Source organism: Poecilia reticulata, chromosome 15, assembly GCF_904066995.2.
Source record: "Poecilia reticulata chromosome 15, P_reticulata-male-v2, whole genome shotgun sequence".
NCBI classification, from domain to species: domain Eukaryota; kingdom Metazoa; phylum Chordata; class Actinopteri; order Cyprinodontiformes; family Poeciliidae; genus Poecilia; species Poecilia reticulata.
The window spans coordinates 19,163,494-19,184,763 of NC_088844.1; the positions used below are offsets into that span (position 1 = coordinate 19,163,494).

General features: G+C 38.3%; 1 protein-coding gene across 8 annotated transcripts in view; it reads left to right on the top strand.

Moving 5' to 3' along the window:
- adgrb3 (adhesion G protein-coupled receptor B3) overlaps positions 1-21,270 on the top strand; it is a 124,165-nt gene that overhangs the window by 64,819 nt on the left and 38,076 nt on the right. For all 8 annotated transcript variants that reach the window (XM_081616666.1, XM_081616664.1, XM_008429850.3 and 5 more), the window contains 9 exons: positions 1,015-1,179; positions 1,764-1,865; positions 6,921-7,027; positions 8,135-8,329; positions 11,860-11,928; positions 14,970-15,078; positions 17,859-18,005; positions 18,683-18,758; positions 19,968-20,070. In XM_081616666.1, coding sequence (XP_081472792.1) covers positions 1,015-1,179; positions 1,764-1,865; positions 6,921-7,027; positions 8,135-8,329; positions 11,860-11,928; positions 14,970-15,078; positions 17,859-18,005; positions 18,683-18,758; positions 19,968-20,070 — 1,073 coding nt within the window. The remainder of the gene's footprint in view (positions 1-1,014; positions 1,180-1,763; positions 1,866-6,920; positions 7,028-8,134; positions 8,330-11,859; positions 11,929-14,969; positions 15,079-17,858; positions 18,006-18,682; positions 18,759-19,967; positions 20,071-21,270) is intronic.

Genomic DNA, 21,270 nt, shown 5'->3' on the forward strand with positions numbered 1-21,270 from the left:
AGGGAAGGAGTTTTTGTTGTTTAACAGTGTTCATAACAAGGACAGAAAGCATACTGCTTCATCTGAGAATTTTTTGAATGAAAAACATTGTAGGTGTCTGTTTTATTTTTGTGATTTTGTCATCTTGCATCTATAAATACAGTTACATGTGGCTTTAATATGATAAACCAACACAAAGTAGTGCATAAATGTTGAAGGGAAGGAAAAATACATTCTTTCTTTCCAAGTTTGAGCTGTGCCGTTCTTTGTTAGTTTTCAAGAGATGGATTGAACAATACTCCATTAGATGTTCAAATCTTTGGGTGTTGTTCTATAAACCTTGATCTCATTTTTTTTTTTTTTATAGTTTCATTTCAGATCTGTGTGCGGCGCCCCTTGGTCTTCATGATATTGTTTGTTCTCTAAAGTTCTCTAACAAACATCTGAGGCCTGTAAATAACGGCTGCATATTTACTGATTCTAAGTTACTTACAGATGGGCTGTATTTAGTATTCAGAGAGTGTCTGTAGATAACTAATAGTCCTTGGTTGTGTTTGGGTGACTGGGGTAAAGAAGGCTGAATGCAAATGCAGACCACATGTTTCAGACTTTTGTTTGTAGAATTTCTGATATGAACACTGCATATAATTTTCTTTCACTTTTATGTGCAATTATGTGTTGGTCTATCTATTCTCCCCGAATACCTTGAATTTCAGTGGTGTAGCATGGGAAAACGTGAATAAGATTCAGGGGTGTAATTACATTTGCAAGGGACTCATTCATCTCTCTTTTAGGAGGTTCTGTAACCAGTAAACATGAGATCTTGTCTTCTTTTTTGCAATGTTGCCAAACGTTCCACCTAACGACTTTATTAAAAGAACAAACACATCAAACACATATCAAAATTACATTCAAGCTAAAAGCTTCAAGGCCACCACATAAAACACAAAGACGGACTGTATCTTTGGCTTTGCTTTCTCTCTCTTCTTCTTCTCTGAAAGTATCAGTTTCTCACCAGTATTGATTCTGTTTTAGCTAATGGCCAGTGGAATCCCTGGGGTCCGTGGAGCGGCTGCTCTAAGTCCTGTGATGGAGGAGGGCAAAGGCGTGTCAGAGTGTGTCAGGGGGTGGCGGTGACCGGGCAGCAGTGTGATGGGAACGGAGAAGAAGTTCGAAAGTGTAGTGACCAACGCTGCCCAGGTGAGTCAGAGGATAATAAGCCTCGAGTCTGAGGAGCCACAGTCAAGGAAAGAGGGATGTGGGTTGATAATTATCTGTGCAGAATAAGTGACGTGTCATGTTATACAAGATAAGATAACGCAGAATCAGAAGGAGACGGAGATAAGATGACGTGGATGACGGAGTATGAATATGTATGCTTTGATGCATTAAGGGCAGACTGAAAAACAGAGTAATCATCAGGTTGCATTGTGTGTCTTTTTGAAGTGGAGTCTGAAGCAAAAGGTCTCTTAATGCTTCCATTCTGTGAAATGCACAAAGCAATTTAAAAAAAAAATAAAATAAAATAACATCAAAACCCCTTTTAACTTTGTAGCCCCCACACTCACAAAAAAAACACAATTTAAGAGGCAACCATTCTATGATAATCCCTAAATTACATGCTGATATTCACTGACACTGTTGCAGCTTTGATCTCTTATATTTCCATACATTATAGTCTGAAGTATGAAGAAATCGTTGCATCACGTTGGAAATACTAAAAAAAAAAAAAGAAAAAGCTCTTTGGATTATTGTAGCATCACTTGTATCATTTTACTCTCCAGCACCATATGAGATTTGTCCAGAGGACTATGCAATGTCGATGGTGTGGAGACGGACCCCTTCGGGAGAGCTCGCTTTCAACCGATGCCCACCCAATGCTACAGGTAAGAAATGATAGTCCAGTATGAAATGAGAAAAGCAAATTAACAAACACTGAAGTAGTACAATCACATCTACAGATGCTCAGTGTTGGAAATGCTGCAAAGGTTATTATATTGTTTCACATTGAATATGCACGTAAATTAGTTAGTGCATCAACACATTTTCAGCTAATAATAATTTACAATTTTAGAGTTGTAGGTTAAACTTTTTAACTTCCTCCAGTTTTTGTGCTCTTCTTCTTTAAGAAAGTATTCCTCCCCATTGTGGTGTAGTGAAAGCCAGTGCCAAATGAACAATATGCTTCTATAGTTATATACCAGACTGTGTTTCTCCATCTGAGAACAGAGCGCATATTCATTCAGTCCATTTCCATATTCTCTGGGGTTACTCCAGGCTGCCCCTGTCAGACCACAGCCTGTGCACTGAATGGGAAAAATGGTTAACTTTGATCCCAAAGGCATTGTTAAAGGTTGAAGAAAGCCACACTGAGATGCCTTATCAAACATGAAGCAAAGGAAATGGATGTGTAGACTGAGAGAAGAGAACAGGTGATGCATGTTTTGAATTTTGGGGAAGGGTGGGAGAGGATGAGAAGAAGGGGGAGAAGAGAGACAAGTAAAAAGATGACGATAAAGAATGGAGCCTGTGATACATCTGCTGTGATACCTTTGTTTTTGCTGAAGGTCAAACTGCTAACAAACATGCAACAGAACGATGAGGGGAGTCTTGAATGCTGACGTTAGATGTGGGTTTGGCACAGTGAGCTGTTGCTCTGGTGTTCCTATCTGACATTTATTTCATAGGAAAGAAATGGGACTCTGGCAAACTGGTTGCAAACTCACTTATTCACAGATGGCTCACCTGAGGCAAAGTTAAGCAGAGGAAGATTTACTAGAATGACATTAACTTTCAGGCTTGACATTAGTTTTATGGTCAATAACTGCTTGACACTGTGCTTGCAGTAGGTTTGGGTGTGTACTGTGTGTGTGTGTTTCTTTTTACTTATTTTGGACTTGTTAAGGGAAACATTAACCCTGGATTTGGGGAAAGGTTATATCATAATGACCAAATTCAGCCAAAATCTAGCACTTGAATTTGTTTTTTTTCATTGAGAGCACTTTAATAAGTTCCCATACAACCAGGAAAAGTTTGTAATTAGAGGTAATTCTCTTCTAGGTTTGGAAAGGTATAAAAATATACAGATTACAGAAAATATTTGTATTTCAAGGCTTCATTCCATCCATCCACCCACCCACCCATCCATCCAACCATACTTACATACATCCATCCTTCATTCCTTCCTGAAATTTTGTATTTCGTTTTTTTTTTTTTTTTTTCTAATGAGCTGAAAAAGACCAAGAACCCTGGAGATTTGAGTCTAAAGAAATACAAAATTTGGAGCTGAGAAGTTCAGCTCTATATTCTTTGTAATAATCAATGCTGATAGACTTTTTTGAGCAGTGCACCAAAACATACGTTTGCTCCTACTGTTATCGTACCTCTTTGCCAGAGAACTTCTTTATCTCTGAGCAGTATTATGATGAAGTGCAAAACAGGGGATGGCAGACATATTTCATATTTAAGCACAGTGCCTCTGCTTGTCAAAGCTGGCACAGACCACAGAAAAAAAAAATCATGACTAACTACAGCTGAGGTAAGGTCAGATTTGTTTGTAAAGCCGTTAATCTTACTTTCAATGTCAGTAGGTTTTTTTCACAGGGGTCCACATTATGAAACTATTAAAGAAAAAAAAAAACACAACCTTTGACTTTTTCCAGTGACGTCTGAGAGCATGACTAAAAAAGGTTGAACTACTGAGCTGAAAGAACAACAGTGAAACATGAATATAGTACGGTCATGTTTAGGGGCTTTTCCACAGCCTCACTCCCTGTCGGTGGGATCATCAAGGTCATCACAGGAGGAGCGCAGGGCCATCAGCACTGCCGTGGTGATCATAGATGACAAGAGGTGTCAGAGACAGGAAGTACAGACAAAACGAGGATTCACACATGCAGCACATAGATTTATGTTCTATTTTATTTAATGAATATTCCTAAGTAGCACAGTATAAAGGATATATATCATATGATATATATGCATATATCATCTTGTGTTAGATAAACCTAAGTTGAAAGAAATTAACAAAGCAAAATGAAACAAGCAGAAAAACTATTTCAATGCTCATGTTGTCCATGTGTTATATACATTTAGTGGATCATAAAAAAAACTATTCATTGGGTAAAGTTCCTTTCTTCTAAATAAAACAATCTGTTGTTGAAAAAGAAGCCAAACCTACTACACATTTAGCAAAATGTTTCATCATTCTTTAACATGTATATGCATAGTTAGATTTTGTAATTGCTGATATGTGTAAAATAGTATTTAATAGGAACAGTACAGCCACATGCAAATGGTTTATACCACTTTTCTGACTCCGCGCCATGATACTATATTGCTGACATAAATCTACATGTCAGCAATATGTAGATTGCAATCACAATCATTCACAATAGTGAAATGGGAAGAAAACTATAAGTAGTTTTCAAAATAGTTTCCAAATAATATCAGTTATGGTGTGTATTTCTATTTAGCTTCCACCTTTTGAGCACCAAGACATGAAAAGTTTTCTCCATCATCCAGAGAATTTTTATGTTTATATTCCGCCATTTGTCGTGGTAAGGTTACAAAAAATATTTCTCGAAACTTTGAAGACCTGCCCTCTCCCTCACTGCTCTGTTAATCAATTCTGAATGCGTCTTTTATCTTGAGGACAGGCTGTTTGTACAAAAGTTCCTCTTTAATAAGGACCCATGCTCCGTATACTGCTAAGGAAGACAGTAACAGGTCAGTGTCGTAGTGGAGTGCAGCCTTGAGTTTGATCAAACACATCTCCACTGACCTACATTTCATATGCAGGGTACTGTACGTACTTCACAGATGATGCAAGGCTGGAAAGACTTATTAGTAAGGACTCAATGTCAAGGTTTTGATTTTCCACCGCTGACCCTGTATGATCCCACCATGAAAATGGATCAAAGCAAAATGAGAGACATTTTTTGAATAACTGAAAAATAAATGTTTCTTCTCCTCTCAGTAATGCGTACACCAGATGTTCACACTTATAACTAATGTATAAATATTTTCTCCGTAAAGCTTTTCATGCACAGAAGCGGTCTCTGGTCCAGTCTCTCCTATTAAAAATTAATTTTGCCTTGAATCTGTCATTGTGGAATTTCTGATCAATTTTCCACATTCCACAACTTAGTCATTCATGTTGATGCAAGACTCAAATAGTAACATCTGTCATTAAAAATTTTATCTTCAAAAAAAAAAAAAGACAACACATTTCTCTGTTAATTTAAACTCTTCTTTTAAATAATATAAAACATACCTGGGATTCAATTTTGTTTCTTTACTCTGTGTCTTTTTTGCCAATTCTCACAGAGAATGGTGTGTTGCCTCTCTTAGTTAACTGTGACATTTGGAAATGTCACCGTTAGACCACTAAATGAATGCCTAATTTCCAGGTATCAAGCTGTAATATGATACACCTCTGGTGACTTCATCGAGTCGTGGAGCCTCAGAGTATTCTTTTGATGGCTGAAATGTGACATACAGCACCCAGGAGAATCCAGTTTAGAGGGAAACAGATGCTTAGCGCAGTATAAAGCAGAAGGCATGTGACACTGTCCTGTGGGCTGGCTCATGGTGCTGCATGGGTGCTCCCAGGGTGTAACAATGTTTTGCGCCTGTTTAAGATTTAAGACAAACCTCCAAGCTGTGGCTGTGGAGCAGAATGGGTGTTGGAGGTCTGGTTTGGATCTAATTCTGTGTGTGTGTGTGTGTGTGTGTGTGCGTGTGTGTGTGTGTGAGTGCGCTTGCGTGTGTGTGTGTGTGTGTGTGGAGGAAGAGGAAATAGTAAAGAGCTTGACTGAAGTGCAGATACCCAGGGAAATATTTTGTACCTCTGGAGTTTTCCTTTAGGATATGAAGTGCCTGTGCTGAAGCAGTAAGGTGACGTGTGAAGTGCACTCCTAGTGATATTGGACCCTTATGTCGGCTATACGCTGTGATGTGGGTGGATACTGGGTTGTTCTTCTGTTAACCACGTCACTGTTTAAAAGCCAGACGGACAAATATGGCTAGAGTTAGGGGGTCCGGAATAGAATTTTATGTAGGGACACAATTACCACAGCAGGTAATTTAATTAGCTTTTTGGATGAGTACAACTGAGTCTCATCAGCTCAACAATGAAAATTGATTATTTGAAGTTGAATAATTTTATCAAACCGAATAGTAAAAAAGATAAATAAATAAAAAATTACAAAGTACTCAACTGTGTGGTACCTTAAAGCTACCGCCACTGTTTGGTGAAGGTTTAGTGTTAACATTAAGCAAGTAGAAAACAATAATTACAATAATTGTTTAGGGGTTTGTTTTCAACTTGTACATGACGCAGCAGTTATCGGTATGTAGATGTTTCCTGGAAATGTTTATTTTATTGCTTAAGGTTATTGTTTTATTTTGTCTGCAGTACATATTGATAATTTGGTATAACCTAGTTTTTATTTATTATTATTGAGCTGCTCCATGCTGTGACTCGAAGCTAAAAGCTGTATCTACACGGTCTGGAAAATACTAATAAAAAGCAATCGGATTATGTGGTTTGTTAAAGCAAAGCAACGTTATTCTTAAATGCCATTGTTTTCTTGCCAGATTACCTGTGTTTCCTCTTTCTATAACAACACAATTTGTTTTCCACACAAACCCTGATAACAAAAATCATGGTATTTTGCTTTTGAACTACATGCACATAAGATGAGCATGGAAAAAGTGATAATTCTCTCACAAAAACAGATATTTCTCTCTGTTCTTTTTGTCTCTCCCCTTTCCATTCCACCACTCCCAATTGCCTTCCTGCCTTCCTATGCTTTCCCCCTAATCCCATATACCCTTACCTCTCTTTGTGTTCTCTGTGCTTACTCATCTCTGCTCTTATCCCTCCTTCTCTGATTCCGCTCTCTGAATCTGTCGCCGTCTCCCCTCCGCTCTTGCAGGCACCACTAGTCGACGCTGCTCTTTGGATCACCGCGGCATGGCCTTTTGGGAGAAGCCCAGCTACGCTCGATGCATAACAAATGAATTCAGATACTTGCAGCAAACAGTAGGTGCAAAGTCAGCTTCCTTTCACAGCCTCTGTGTCCAATGGATCATAAATTACCTCCCCAGTGTTTTCCCGCCCCCTTGATCTCATCACACTGTAGCCAAAGATTAACCACTTTCGATGGTGAACGTGGTTAATCTCCAAATTAAAATACAAATTTGGTTGTATTATCTTTTTAATGTCTGGGTATCAGACTGTTTGATTTGTTGTTTCATGGCAGGGGTGCCCAAGTCCAGTCCTCGAGAGCTACCGTCACAACTACTCCAACACACCTTGATCAAATGAATGGCTCGTTAGCAGGCCTCTGCAGAGCTGAGTTACTGCTAGTAAGAGAAGTCGGCCTTTATACTCAGCGCATAGGAGCAGGGATGAATCTGAAAGTTGTAAGGACTGGACCTGGGCATGCCTGGTTTGTGGCATGTTCTCATCTGCGTCGCTGTTCTTATTCTGAACACCCTGAAATAGGCTGATGACATGTATTGGCTGAATGTAATTTGCTATATTTTGTTATTTGTATTGTAAACTTTTTGTTCTTTAAAACAAGCTTGTAAGCAGGAGAGAATTGGAGAATAATCTAGTAATTTATGTGACCTCTGTCTTTTCCACTTTTTTCTACACCCCAAAATCATTAGTTTTTTTGAAAGCCACTTGGAAATAAGTTTGCAAGTTTCCTCTGCATAGTCTGAAAACACAGTAGTACATTATCTAGAATAGATAATTCCCCCCCCCCCCTCACTGCTAGAAGAAAATAATCTACAAAGGCTGAGATAGCACATACTGTCCTGCACCTGTGAGCATGTATTTATGGACATAATTCCTGTGCAATGATGTGAAATGTAATTTCTCCATGCAGTTTCTGCCTAAATATGTGTCTTCTGCTCCAGTTACCTCCTTTATTCATATTGGCTCAATTCAAAACATCCGTGAGGCACAAAGCATTTCAGCCCAGCTTAGATATAAGTGTCAAATGAAGGGCCTTGAAGAGTCGACTCTTTTCTTCCCGATTTTTTGCACTCCATTTACTCTAAACGTGTAGCTCCATGTGTGCCTTACAAACTGGCGAGAGGACACTGATGCCCCAAGTTCTTTCTTCTCCTGTTCTTGGAGGTTCAGAGCCATCTTGCGAAGGGCCAGAGGACTCTGGCGGGGGACGGCATGTCCAAGGTTACCAAGAACCTGCTGAACTACACCCAGCCGAGGAACTTCTATGCCGGTGACCTGCTCTCATCAGTGGAGATCCTTCGCAATGTGACAGAGACCTTCAAGAGGGCGAGCTACGAGCCTTCCTCAGATGACGTTCAAGTAAGTCCTCCAGCGACTTAAGTTTGACATAAGAAGTAGAGAATCTCTTCAGCCAAAATATATCAAATAGACAATAAAGGATTTTTTTTTTTCGCTCAACCCTGCATTATATCAGATAAAACCATTTCTAATATGTTTGAAATATCACAAAGGCTCACATATACCCCTTGCGGCTTTATCATATCAAGGAATCTTGATACATCCTAATCTGTTTCATCTCATCATGCTGGGGTTAACTGCAGTCTGATCCTCTTTTTGTCAATAGGATGATAGAGATTATAGCTAAAGCTCCACCCCATCTCCAATAAGACAATTTATGCCCTGAAAGTTGTGCCATTTTCAAAGACGTGATTCTCAGGCCTCCTTCTGGCTGCATATGTGTTACAGTTCATGCTTTGGTGCCTGGGGATATTTATGGTTACAGCAAAGTTGAATAGCAAAGAAATACATTTTGAATATTATAGACATCTACGTGTGTGTAAATGAGGAAATGAATTCCTTCCTATCATTCCTTTTATAAAGTTCTTATTCCACTTTTTTACATTATCAAATTTCTTTTAATGCCATTCCTTACAAAGATGTGAGGAGGTGAATGACAACAGAAGTAGCAATCAATTTGTTTAAAAGTAGAAGTAATTCATGGTTGAATTATTTAGAAGTTCATAGTGAGTTTCACATCACACAGTGGAGCATCTGCTGACTAATGAGCCTTTATAATGTATTAAATAAGAAATGGTACCTGTGCAATCTGCAGAAGGAATTAGCATAGAATAAATTGAAATATATAAAAAGGTCCTCCTTGCAAAGCATTAATGCCAATTTAACTTTTACAGAACTTGTTACATTATATTAACAAACTTCAATGAGATTTTACTTACATTTTTTGTGGTAGACCAGCTTAAAGTGATATTAAGTAATACAGATCCCATACTTGATTTTAAAAATTGTTTAGAAATAAAAATGCTAAATGTGTCATTACACTGTATTGAGCTCTACAGAGCCAGTTCAATTACAGTTCAGATTTTTTTATTTTTTGGGGGGGAGGTGGGGGTGGGGGGCAGTGTCTCCACTGACTTTACACATCTGGAAAATGATTCCTTATTCTTTCCTATTCTCCTTCAGAAGATAGCTCAAGGTCAGACAGACTAGATGCGCAGCTTCTGTGAACATACATTTTCAAGTCTTGTCACAGATTCTCAACCTAATTTTAGTCTGTTCCATTCCGACCAATGAATAGTATTTGCTCTAAACTATTCTGTCATTGCTCCGGCTGTATTTTTACATCCCTTGTCCTGCTGGAAGGTCAATCCAGTCTAAGGTCTTTTGTTGCATGAAACATTTTTTTTTTGAGAATTGCTCCGTATCCAACTTGGCATCAACTCTCACTAGCTTTTTCTGTCTCTACCAAATAATTTCCACAATATGATGCAGTTGTGGCATATGAAGTGGCATATGTAATGTTTCATGGTGGCATGAGGTGTTCAGAGTAACGTTGTGTCATACCAAGTGTTTTGCACATAGGCCAAAAGGTTATTACAATGAGTCTCACCTGACCAGAATCCCTTCTTCCACATGTGTCTCCTTCATTTCTTATAACTTACAAATTGACTTTCTTTGGTTTTGCTCCAACAATTGCATTCTTCTTGCCACTCTTGTATTAAGACCACATATGAAAAGTGCAAAATTAATTTGTCTAGTTTCAAAATGACTCTCCCAATGGCTACTACCATTGATGTAGCCAATGGTAGTAGCCAAGCCATTGGTGTCTTAGCTACTACTGCTCAGCAGGCTGAGCTTGTGATATTAGATGAATGGCATGCTTTGCCAACTTTACATCTATGCTACACCCTTTCCTTTTTCTGATGATGCATTGATTAATGCTTTGTGATGTTCAAAGCTGTTACAAAGTTCTCTAATTTTTATGGTTGGTGGTTGTCTTAAACCAAACGCAGATATGAAGATGGCTAATAATAATAATAATAATAATAATAATAATAATAATAATAATAATAATAGTTGTTGTTATTATTATATTTTATGTTTACTGAATATTCTCTCAACACATCTGTTAAGTTAGTCACTCTAACTTGCTTTCGGGAGAGAGTGTTAGTTTGTTTGTTTGTTTATGCATAGTTGTCCTGGGTTTCGACATTGACTTGTCATGATCTGTGAGCAACTAAATACTAAACACCACATGTGACAAATAAAACCAAGATAGATCAAGGCGCCACAGCTTTACACCTGACTTACTGTGTTGCGTAGTCCTTATAATAGAAACTTTTATTTGGTACTGACATTTGATTACACACAGATAGACTCTATTCACAAAGTGATTTCTCAAAGTAACTATTTCCACAGTATTCTGTTATAGGTATCAGATAAAAGAGCTTTAGACATTTTTCATACCTTAATTTGCGATCAGAAATTCACCTCAAAATTATTTTCAAATGCATCTCATTCTGTCAGATAAAATCCTGATAAAATAGACTGATTCTTGGGGTTATAATGTGGAAAAAGTTAATGATAATTTTTTTTTTTCAAAAATTTAATAATAAAAAAAATATATACATTATTTAGTTGCTTCTCCAAAAGCTGTGATATTTAAACTAAAACATACTATTTTCCTGGATCTCTGTTTTATCAACACTCTCTCTCAGCTGCAATAAATGTGATGCTTGCTATCTTCTGTGGAAATGAAACCCAAATGTCTTGGCCATGGATGTGGAACCTGGCCCCAATTCAACCAATTCTCCCCATGCCCCGGAAAAGCTATGGGATGAGGAGAACATCCTATCTCTGGTTATTAGGAGAGCTCTGTAGTGTGTATATGTGTGGGCAGGCGGGAGAGCAGTCAGCAAGCCCAACCCATCCATGTGCCTGTGCGCTAATGCAGTGTTAAAGTGGGCACATTACCACCAGAGGGAGCATAAGCATTCAAGTAGAAAACAAGATAGCCTGTGTCAAGAGAGGGAGAGAGAAAGAGCCACTCCCTCCGGCATATTGTAGACCAGACAAAATAACAAGGCGAAAGATCAGACAGGGGTCCTATTACTACTGTAGGCATGCACCCCGAGCTGGCCCTGCTTTTCACTGCTGAAGAAGACAATCCGCACAGCTGCTCAAACATTCACTTTCATCTCTCCTTTTTTTTCTTATTGCAGCTTGTGCTTGTCTCCTGTAGCAATAAGTGTTCTCTGCAAGCTGCAGGAGATTGGAAGGTGTATTTTTTTTTCTGCTGTAGCTGAAACATGAATTTCATCTTTTCTCCATTTGTTTACCGACATGGTTCCAGTTGCACATTTTCCAGTGTTATTGAGCCCTGCAGGGACCATCATTATCCCCTTATAGAAATCCATGTTTCTTTTTTTTTTAATACACATTTGCAAATGTCGGTGGTGTATTATTTAGTGTAGCTCTTTTTGAGCTCGTGGTGCTAATGTCATGATTTTTAAAAAGTAAGCCTGCTGCAGTGCCTGTAATACTTGTGCGTGGGTGAGTTATGTATTTTCCCCTTTCATCATTTTCCACAGAACTTTTTTCAAATCATCAGCAACCTCTTGGAGGAGGAAAATCAGGAGAAATGGGAAGATGCACAAAAGGTAAGCAAATGTGCAGTGCTCTTAAATAATTCAGATTCTTGCATGTATACTTTGTCAGAAATATTGCTTCTCACTCTATCTAAAATTCCATCTTAAAAAAAAAAAACTCAGATAAATAAAAGCCAAAATAGGATAAATAAAAATCAGTTGTGTTTAGTGAAGTTACTCCTCAACGGAAGGCGAGGTCATTTAGCAGACTTGACATCTGGCCTCATTTAGAAAATCAGTACCGCAGACTTCCACTTGATGGCAGCAGCACAGTCATAGAAACTGGCCAGCCATTAACACTGCAGGATTTATTCCTCCTGCATGCACATTGTTTTATCTAGCCCACACAGATCATCGTGTGATTAGAGTAGTGCTTAAGTTGAATTTTAATAAATGCACACTCAATTCAGACATTTTATAGCTTGAGGCAAAGCAGCCACATCTCCAATCTCCCGCTTTTCTTGTGTGACATTGACACTGCAACCCTGACAAAAGTAAATACAAATAAAAGAAGATACCCCAGGACTTCTGCTGGGAACCCTCCTGGACACTAACCCCCTTCTTGAGAGATGGCATATCTTGTTTTGAAAACTACCCCAGTGTCTAAGACATCTTCAATTCTGGAATCACACATGTCCAGACTCTAACAGAGACGCCATCTGCAATGACCGCAGGTCTGCAAAGGGCATCTGCTCAGGTGTCACTTTCAGTGGTAAACTGACTGAAATAGGGTGTCACCTGCTCTGACACATCAAGACAAAGCTGTTCCCTTGAAATAAGCCAGATCTCTCCGGCTTCTACCCCTCTCACCTCCCCCCTAACCCCCCTTGACTGAAAGTTACCTTGCTTAGCTGAAATTGAAGCAATTTTAAGCAGTGCACGGAGAGCCTGCCTTTGCTGTCGATACAGGTAGTAATTAGGTGTTTACATACTGGAGCCTCCGTTTACCAGCCCCCATCGAAATGTTGTCTGATAGAAGAGCTCATAAACAAACGGTTTCATTAGTCAGAATGCGTCAGAGACGGGTACGGACAGACTAGCGAAAATGTAGACTGTGGAAATGTTTGCCACTGATTGAACACCGAGAATGTAGATGTGACAAGATAAATTATTTTTGTAGTGATTAATGTGCGTGTCTGGTTTCATCACCCCAGCGTTTGGACAGCGACGTTGCCTGATTTCAACAGACGACACTCACACTTCACAGCGAAATGTTCTTCTCACTTGTGGGTTTTGCTTGCATTTGTGAGCTCCGTCTCCACAGCACCCACACATGTGCTGCACACTGTGGAGGTATAAAACTCCTCTTACATGACACACCTCACTATGAGCTTTTACTGGCTGCAGGGCTGGCTCTGTGCAGAGATCACTATAAATTCACCTCTTGTCAGTGTTACCATGGCAAGCGAAGGAAGAGCTCTGTCTACACAACCTCCACTGCAGCCATTTTCCCATGCTGCCTTCACATCCTACGGTTACCATGGAGACGAGCAGAGTGAACATGACTGCACTCTGCGTCAGAAGGGGCGATATGACGCTCCACCCTCAGCCCCAACCCGTTGTGGCTTTCACTTTGCTGTGTCAGAGGCTTTTGACTTAAGCATCTACGTTCAACTTAGCAGGCTTAACTGCTAGCTCATGTGGAAGCACATGCAAACACACAGTGCACAAGGTGTTACAAAGGAGTGCCTGGAATACCTGCCTCGGGTGTTTGTGCCATATGAGCTTAGACCAGGGTGTAAATTGCTAATTGCCACTCAAAGGTTTGTCTAGCCTCGCCTTGATAGATGTGTGAGCACATATGTCAAGGTGTGCTCACACATTTATCTAAGTCACGCACTAATATGTGTATGATTTGAAATAAACCGTGTCTACCATGTCTAGCACTGAAATGTGTTGCATCACTGGTTTGTGAGTCGTCTGAAACATGTTCATGCACAACACATTTGCATTTATGTAAATTGGAGTATTCATGAAATCCTAGATTCTTTCAGAAGAGAGGTCCAAACATTTACGACCCATCTATTAGAGTAACATTCCTCAAATTCTTCATTTGTACAGCACAGCTGACTGGACCAGTTGTGCTACAGGTCATGCCATGTCCCTGTCCATGTTGCATGCTCGTGCTTAGTGCCAGGGCACATCGGGTGGCACATGGACAGAGGCAATTGCCCTTAACTTGGCTGGGGCTTTAAAAGAAGAAGCCAACCAGAAACTGTGCTGGCAAAGCCGCTGATTACAGTTCTGCTGCTGATGTCAATCCCAGTGGTTCAATCCCAGCTGCATCTCATGATTTTTAGTTTGTCTTTTCAGAAGTCTGTATATATTGTTGTTCTTTTTACTAATATAATTTGTTTTAGCTAGGAAGAGCAGAATAAGGAAAAGCACATTTGAGTTACCTCATCACACCGCTGCGGCTTTATTTGTAAGACCACAACATAAACACAATTGTGTGACATCATATCTTAGAAAAAAAATAAATAAAAATCAGCAAGAAAATTGTGTATGTCCACTGGTCGGATTTATCAATAGTTACAATTCACAGTTGCTTGAAGACACCACAGTAATTTGTTCAAACACCTATTTGCAAGATAAAGCATAATATCAATGTCCAGACATCTTTGGTTCAGAAATGGGATTTTAGGTTTTCTCTGATGGAAAATTCCAGCAAAATACTTTGCAAAGTTTGCATAAGAAAACCCTAGCCATGTTTGCATTTTGAGGGCAAATGCTACAAAACAATTGACTTTTGACTTTGAAGACAATGAAAACAACATTAGCTCTGCTTTTCATGACATTTAGCTAATAGAAATAATTTTGGTACTCCAAACTGGTCTAGAACAGCAGAAAAAAAAATGTCCCTGACAGAGAGACAAAAGATTAATCTCTACTTTTATGCAGTGCATCTAAATATTTGGTTTCAACTTATGTATAACTGTGTAACAAACAGTATTTGGGCTTGTTAGTATCTCTCAACGAACATTTGCCAGTGTTGAGTTGTAAGAAAATGGAAGCGTTTTTTAGTATCCTTTTGTCCTTCTTATCTTGTTCAGATCTACCCTGCGGCAGTGGAACTCATGCAGGTCATAGAGGAATTCATCCATATTGTTGGACTGGGCATGAAGGATTTCCACAATGCCTATCTGATGACCGGAAACTTGGGTAAGAATCAACTCCCTTCCCCCCCTCCCAGACCCGCTGCCTTTGAGTTCATTTCACCACTTATCTCATCTCGATGTGGACACATAATCCCAGCGCTCCGCTGTCTCTCCGAGTCAATTTCCCCACCATCATTAAATTAGGATAAATGGAGGATGGTAAGGTTGAAGGCAGTAAAATTACTGCAAATCAATAATCTTAATTAAAACTGATCCTGTGGTCTCAATGTGCTAAATTCCTATGACGCCGACAATTCCAGTTTCACAAAAATAAAGGAGAGAAGGAACCCGCTAAAAGTACTCTGAATGCACATTTATTGGTTCAAATGTTTATTTCAAGAGTAACATAACATATTAATTGTGTATTTGAAGTTGAAATAATCATGTCTGACATGACACTGCCATGCAGCTCTTTGAGTAAGGCTTGATTAGCACTATGTACCCTGAGGCATGTTTTTTATTTATTTTTTTTTCTGTAGCGCATCATCACAAAAAAAACACTCTTTGCCGGTTCCTTGCAACATTCTTAAAAAAACATACCATGCAAGTTACTGATGAAAGGCTGTAAAATTGGAAGTGAAATTAGCAACGTTATTCTTTGCAGCTGTAATGGACTTTTCTGCTACACTGATTTTTTGTCTTCTTTACATCTCCTCTTGTTGGTCTCTGGAGTCTGACTACAGAGTTTATGTAATATTTTATTTCCGTGGAGTTCCTTTGTGTTCTTTTAATTTCTGTTGCATAGCATCTTGGAGAATCAAAAGTCCCTGTGGTCTCATTTCATTTCTTTCCCTACAATGAATGGTGTCTTACTAGAATGGAATAGGAGAACTGTGGTCTAGACTCATTCATGGATGGAATGCATACATTTACTGTGTGACTTTAGGAGGGTGGATTCTTACTTGTATTCCTCACAATATCCAAGATTTGAACCACTTCCAGCAACTGTGGTTCACTATGTGAAGGGGAAGGTGTATGATTTACACAATGATGAATACTTAGTTGCCTGAAACAACATACCCTGTCATTCAGTGAATGTGCATAGTAGTGGAGACATTTAAATCAGATTTAGGTTCTAAAATCAACTCCTGCCACAACATTAACTGGAGAACTGACCAGTTCAAGAGAAATGTATTGGGAGTGCAGGCCAGTCCTTTTACAGAACCTTTACTAGAAAATAAAATTGAATACAATCCCAGTACAATTCTTTGAAGTTTTTGGTGGTAGTGAGACAAAGTGTAAAAAGAAATGTTTGTTAATAACTTTGCATGGCATTTTATCTAGAAAAGTACTCAATCTACCGAAATGGGTCCTGGTAATTCATGCGACCTACATGGAGATCATTGGCTAATTAATATATACTGGGATACATGATGCACATTAGAAGACAAACATAATCATTTCAGCTCACACCAATATATTCTCACAGTGGCCATTTTGATTAGAGAAATTGATGGTTTTGTGTATCCGTTGGTGGGAGCCAAGTGAGAAGCATCTGGCTGAGTAAGACATTGCTGTATCATTTTGTCACTTATTTATGGCAGCCTCTTGACTCTCAGATAAATAGTAGCTGCCACTTCTGTCCCATCTTCTGCCCTGTTACTTTTAGCTAAATAACCTTGATTGCAAAATACTTTTCATCCAGCAACTTATTCTCAATGCTTAAAACATTTAGAGCACACAATAAAGCATAAGACATCTTAAAAAGGATAAATGGTGAACATACAGTGCAACCTAGCTATATGTGTTTTATTTTAGTTTAAATAGTGTGGTTATTAATGTTAGTTACACAAAAAGACAAGTAACAAACCCCCCTTTTTTAAGCACTATGTTTATTAAGTTTATATATAATGAAAATGATCTAAATAAACAAAAAATAGTATGAGTATCTTGCACTGATCATATACGTACTATGACTTCCCTTATTAAACTTCCAAACACAAGATGGCAGATGCAAAATATTTCGATAACTTGTAGAATTGCCTAAAAAAAAAACATAAAGCACAGCTTTCCTAAGATATTGTTATTTTTCATTGTGTGCCCTGTGACTAACACCACAAGCCTAAATAAACACGCTCTTACCACCACTGCTCTCAACATCTGGCACTAGGAACAAGCCTCCTGGTGCTCGCTGATTTCACGCTCACTATAGGATCATCCCAAATACACAGGCACACCTCCGCTGTCACAGATTCCCCTCAATCATGGAGTCGTGCCAGGATATAAATTGTACTACCAGAACAACACAATGAACAATGGAGTTTTTACATCAATGGTAGGATTAGCCAGAGCTTTCCCCCTTGCTGAGCCGCCACCTGACTGGAGCCTGATATGATAGCAGGTAGAAAACAGTTCAGCTTTGTCCTTCCCCCTTGTAAATTTAAGGACTTTTATTTGTTAATCTGGGATATTTTTTCTTGTTATTGCCTCAGTACACAAAAGGTTTTTTTTTCTTTAGCTTTACTGCAGGTAAATGAGAGAATGAGAGTTATTTAGGGAGATTACCTGTCGTCCAGTTGTGATGGGCAAGTATTAAGTTTGATTTTAGACTTTCTGTTGGATTTGCAGGTTTGTCTAATGTGAATCTTTGTACAGAAATAAGTACAATGCTTGGCAGGTTTTTGCTCATATTTGCTTGTTTCTTTCTATGCTTTGTGAAAGCGAAAAGTCTGGAATGTTTTCGCTCCTATTTTTATCTGGTTTAACTGCTCATGAAATGATCTTCAGACTCATATATACCCTGGAGAACATCTGTAATCTATATTTCTTTATTGGTTTCTGCAGTGGCCAGCATCCAGAGACTTCCAGCCGTGTCTGTGATGACTGACATCAACTTCCCCATGAAAGGTCGTAAAGGCATGGTTGACTGGGCCAGGAACTCGGAAGATAAAGTGGTCATCCCAAAGGGCCTCTTTGTTTCCCAGTCAGCAGGTATATCACTGAACACATCCAGTATTTTATGGAGCTGCATCACCTCCTGTCCAAATAATTTTATTCTACAAGACTCAAAGCCATACAGACTGTCTTTATGTGTAAGTCTGATTTGTCATCAAATTTTAAACATTTACAGAAATGTAAAAAAAAACAACCTTTATCAAAGATCTGTCAGTCCTACCTAAGCAGATGCTATTGTTGTCTTTATGTTGCACTGCACATTTTTTTCAAGTATATTGAAAATGTAACAACAAAAAAAAGTTAACTTGCTTGTTCTTTTTCAGTCATGAATTTGTTTCACTCCTTTTATGGCATGAATTCAACAGCTGCAGCTGCCACTTCATATCCCAATCCAAAACCAGGCAAAATTGTCAACTGGTTTAATCAGTCTTATCTGTTATGAATCAAACATAACAAAGGAAATTACTGATTAGGACTCTGAGTCTATGCAATCCCAGCTGCTTTACTCCAGAAAGCAGATTTTATAGAAGCATGAGTCATGTTCTACAAATTTTTAAACCCTATAGAAAATGTTTATCTTCTTCTCTTTTTTTTCAATCAAGCTGGTAGAACAGGTAGATCGAAAAAAATCATGTTTGAAATAAATAAATAGATAAGAATAGATTAAAAAAAATCTTTAAACTCCTAACCTGATTCCCCATTTTCTATTTCAGACATGGACGGATCACCTGTGTTCATTTTGGGAACGGTTCTCTACAAAACCCTTGGACTCATGCTACCTTCACCAAAGTAAGGGAAGCACAAACACACATACACACGCACACAGTAATACAGTAGTAACACAGTAGTAATATAGGTTATGTATGTATGTATGTATGTATGTATGTATGTATGTATGTATGTATGTATGTATGTATGTATGTATGTATGTATGTATGTATGTATGTATGTATGTATGTATGTATGTATGTATGTATGTATGTATGTATGTATGTATGTATGTATGTATGTATGTATGTATGTATGTATGTATGTATATAGCTATATAGATAGACATATATATCTTTAGATAGAGGGAGAAAAAGAGAGAGACACACAGAGAGCGGGGTTATTAAGCAAAGCTAAAGAAGAACGTTAGAGGACTTTGTTGGCTCTAATTTGGGAAATAAAACACATTCACTGTAGCAGGGAGTATATTGTTAATTAGGAGCGACACAATTGTCTTGAAGAGCTGCAGGGTGGGCCATATAACCATCAGAGGAGTGCTTCAAGACAACAAGACTTTGGCACTGATATCCAAGGACAGAGCGGTGATGCCAGGACATGTCAACACAGCTGTGCAGTAGAGCAGCAGCAGCCCTGAGTGTGTGTGTGAAAACCCATAATGGGCCACTTCAGATTGCCCTTTCCATACTGACAAGGGGATAAGCTTATCAAGAAGGAACTGTTAGAGTTGAATAGTTTCCATTTTTCACTTTTGGAGCATGCAAAGCTTTGACAAAACAAGTAACTTTTATGCAACTAAATGTCAGAAGTTTAAGTGTATTCTGGATGGAGCAATTTTGTTCATTGATGTCCATTTAGAATTAAGTCTTGAAAATAGAGTTGTTTCACAGGCAAAAGGCAGATACAGAAAAATACTGAATAAAAGGAGTAGCTCCACCAGTTCTCTTAGCTCAACTTTTCTTTCAGTATGTTGGTGTTATCAGCTGAAAATGTTCTGGAAACATTTTGTTCTTTCTGAAAACAATAAAAGTAAAGGAAAGTTTTAAAAGCAAGATTTTTTTAAAAACACAGATTATGGTTTGGTGTTTGTGATTCTTGCTGAGCTTTACGTAATTGCTTTTTTTGTTGATTACAGAAAGAAGATAACTTATATAGATTTACATTTTTTTTTTACAAAAACACTTGTTTTGAATACCAATAAGCAATTTGGCAAAAAAGAAGCAGCGGGAGGGATTTTGTAACCGCGTTTATGAATCTGTGTTTTTTACTCAGGAATCTCACTGCTGTGAACTCCAAGGTTATTGCTGTGACTATAAGACCTGAGCCCAAGGCAACTGAGTCCCACCTGGAGATTGAGTTGGCTCACCTGGCAAATGTAAGCACCACAGTAATTTTGAAGCATGTTAACTGCTAGAATTTCATTGTCCATTTCCAGTGTGGAGTGATGGTGCAAGTAATACCTAAAATTAATTTCAAAAGTAAGAATACAAATTGGTAATTAATTTAGAATACAATGCAGTCTTCTTATATTTGAAACCCTGTCCTTGATGATTCCTAACTCATTCTGGACAGGTCTCCTAAGTCTCATTTCACAAAAAAATAAAAATAAAAAATGTTTCATAAAAACTATAAGTCCATTTGGGTTGCTGCAAATCATAACTGAGCTTCATAGCACCAAACGTTTGTCTAAGAAAGACACCAGTCTCTCCATTTCCACTTCTCTGTGGAAAGTCACACTGGTGTTCCTGCATCTTCTGATTTAGAATCAGGGTGAGCCATGGTGGTTCCTAATTTTTTTTTTTCTACATTTTATCTAATCTCCTTTCATATGAGTTGGACACTTTAACTTAAATGGTTTATGCAGTTGGCTGCTCCTGCAAGACAATGGCTAACATTAATCTCGTGAAATGATCCCAACCTCCTCCCTTTTGAAATTGTGTGATCTAAGCTATGAGGGAACCAACTAATGATGAATAAAATTAATGCTATTATTGTTGATAAGAAGAGGGGTCAAATATGTCTATGTAATATGTTACATTTGACCACATTTGGATAAGAGAAAATGAGCAATTAAATCAGACTTGTGCAACTATTTCTTGTTTTTCATTTAACTGATCCATGTTAATAAAATGAACCATTCAGACAAATCCGTCAAGGCTTAAAATTAAACAGCTGTCATACTCATGCTTAATACTGCACATGTAAACTTTTGACCAGCACTGTAGCTTGAAATTGAACGATAACCCCATGCATTTTTTTTTTTTTTTTTTTAGAATTTTCTCATTTTATATGGAGGCTGCCATGTGTTCTGCCTGGTGTTATTTAAACAGATGTTTGATATTCCTTTATTGAATCTTCTACAAAGATCACATTGTCTATCGTCTTAATTTAGGACAGACAGTGTCAGTCAAATGACTTGATAATTAATTTGCGAGCACTGAGTGTCTGGAGCTGCATTCAGTTAATTACGAGGACAATTCCTCTTTATGGTCCAGAGCTTTTTTATGCATCTTAAGAGTTCAAGCACAAGTAAATTTGAGTGCATCATCAAATGTGTCTCACTGTGCGGTGCTCT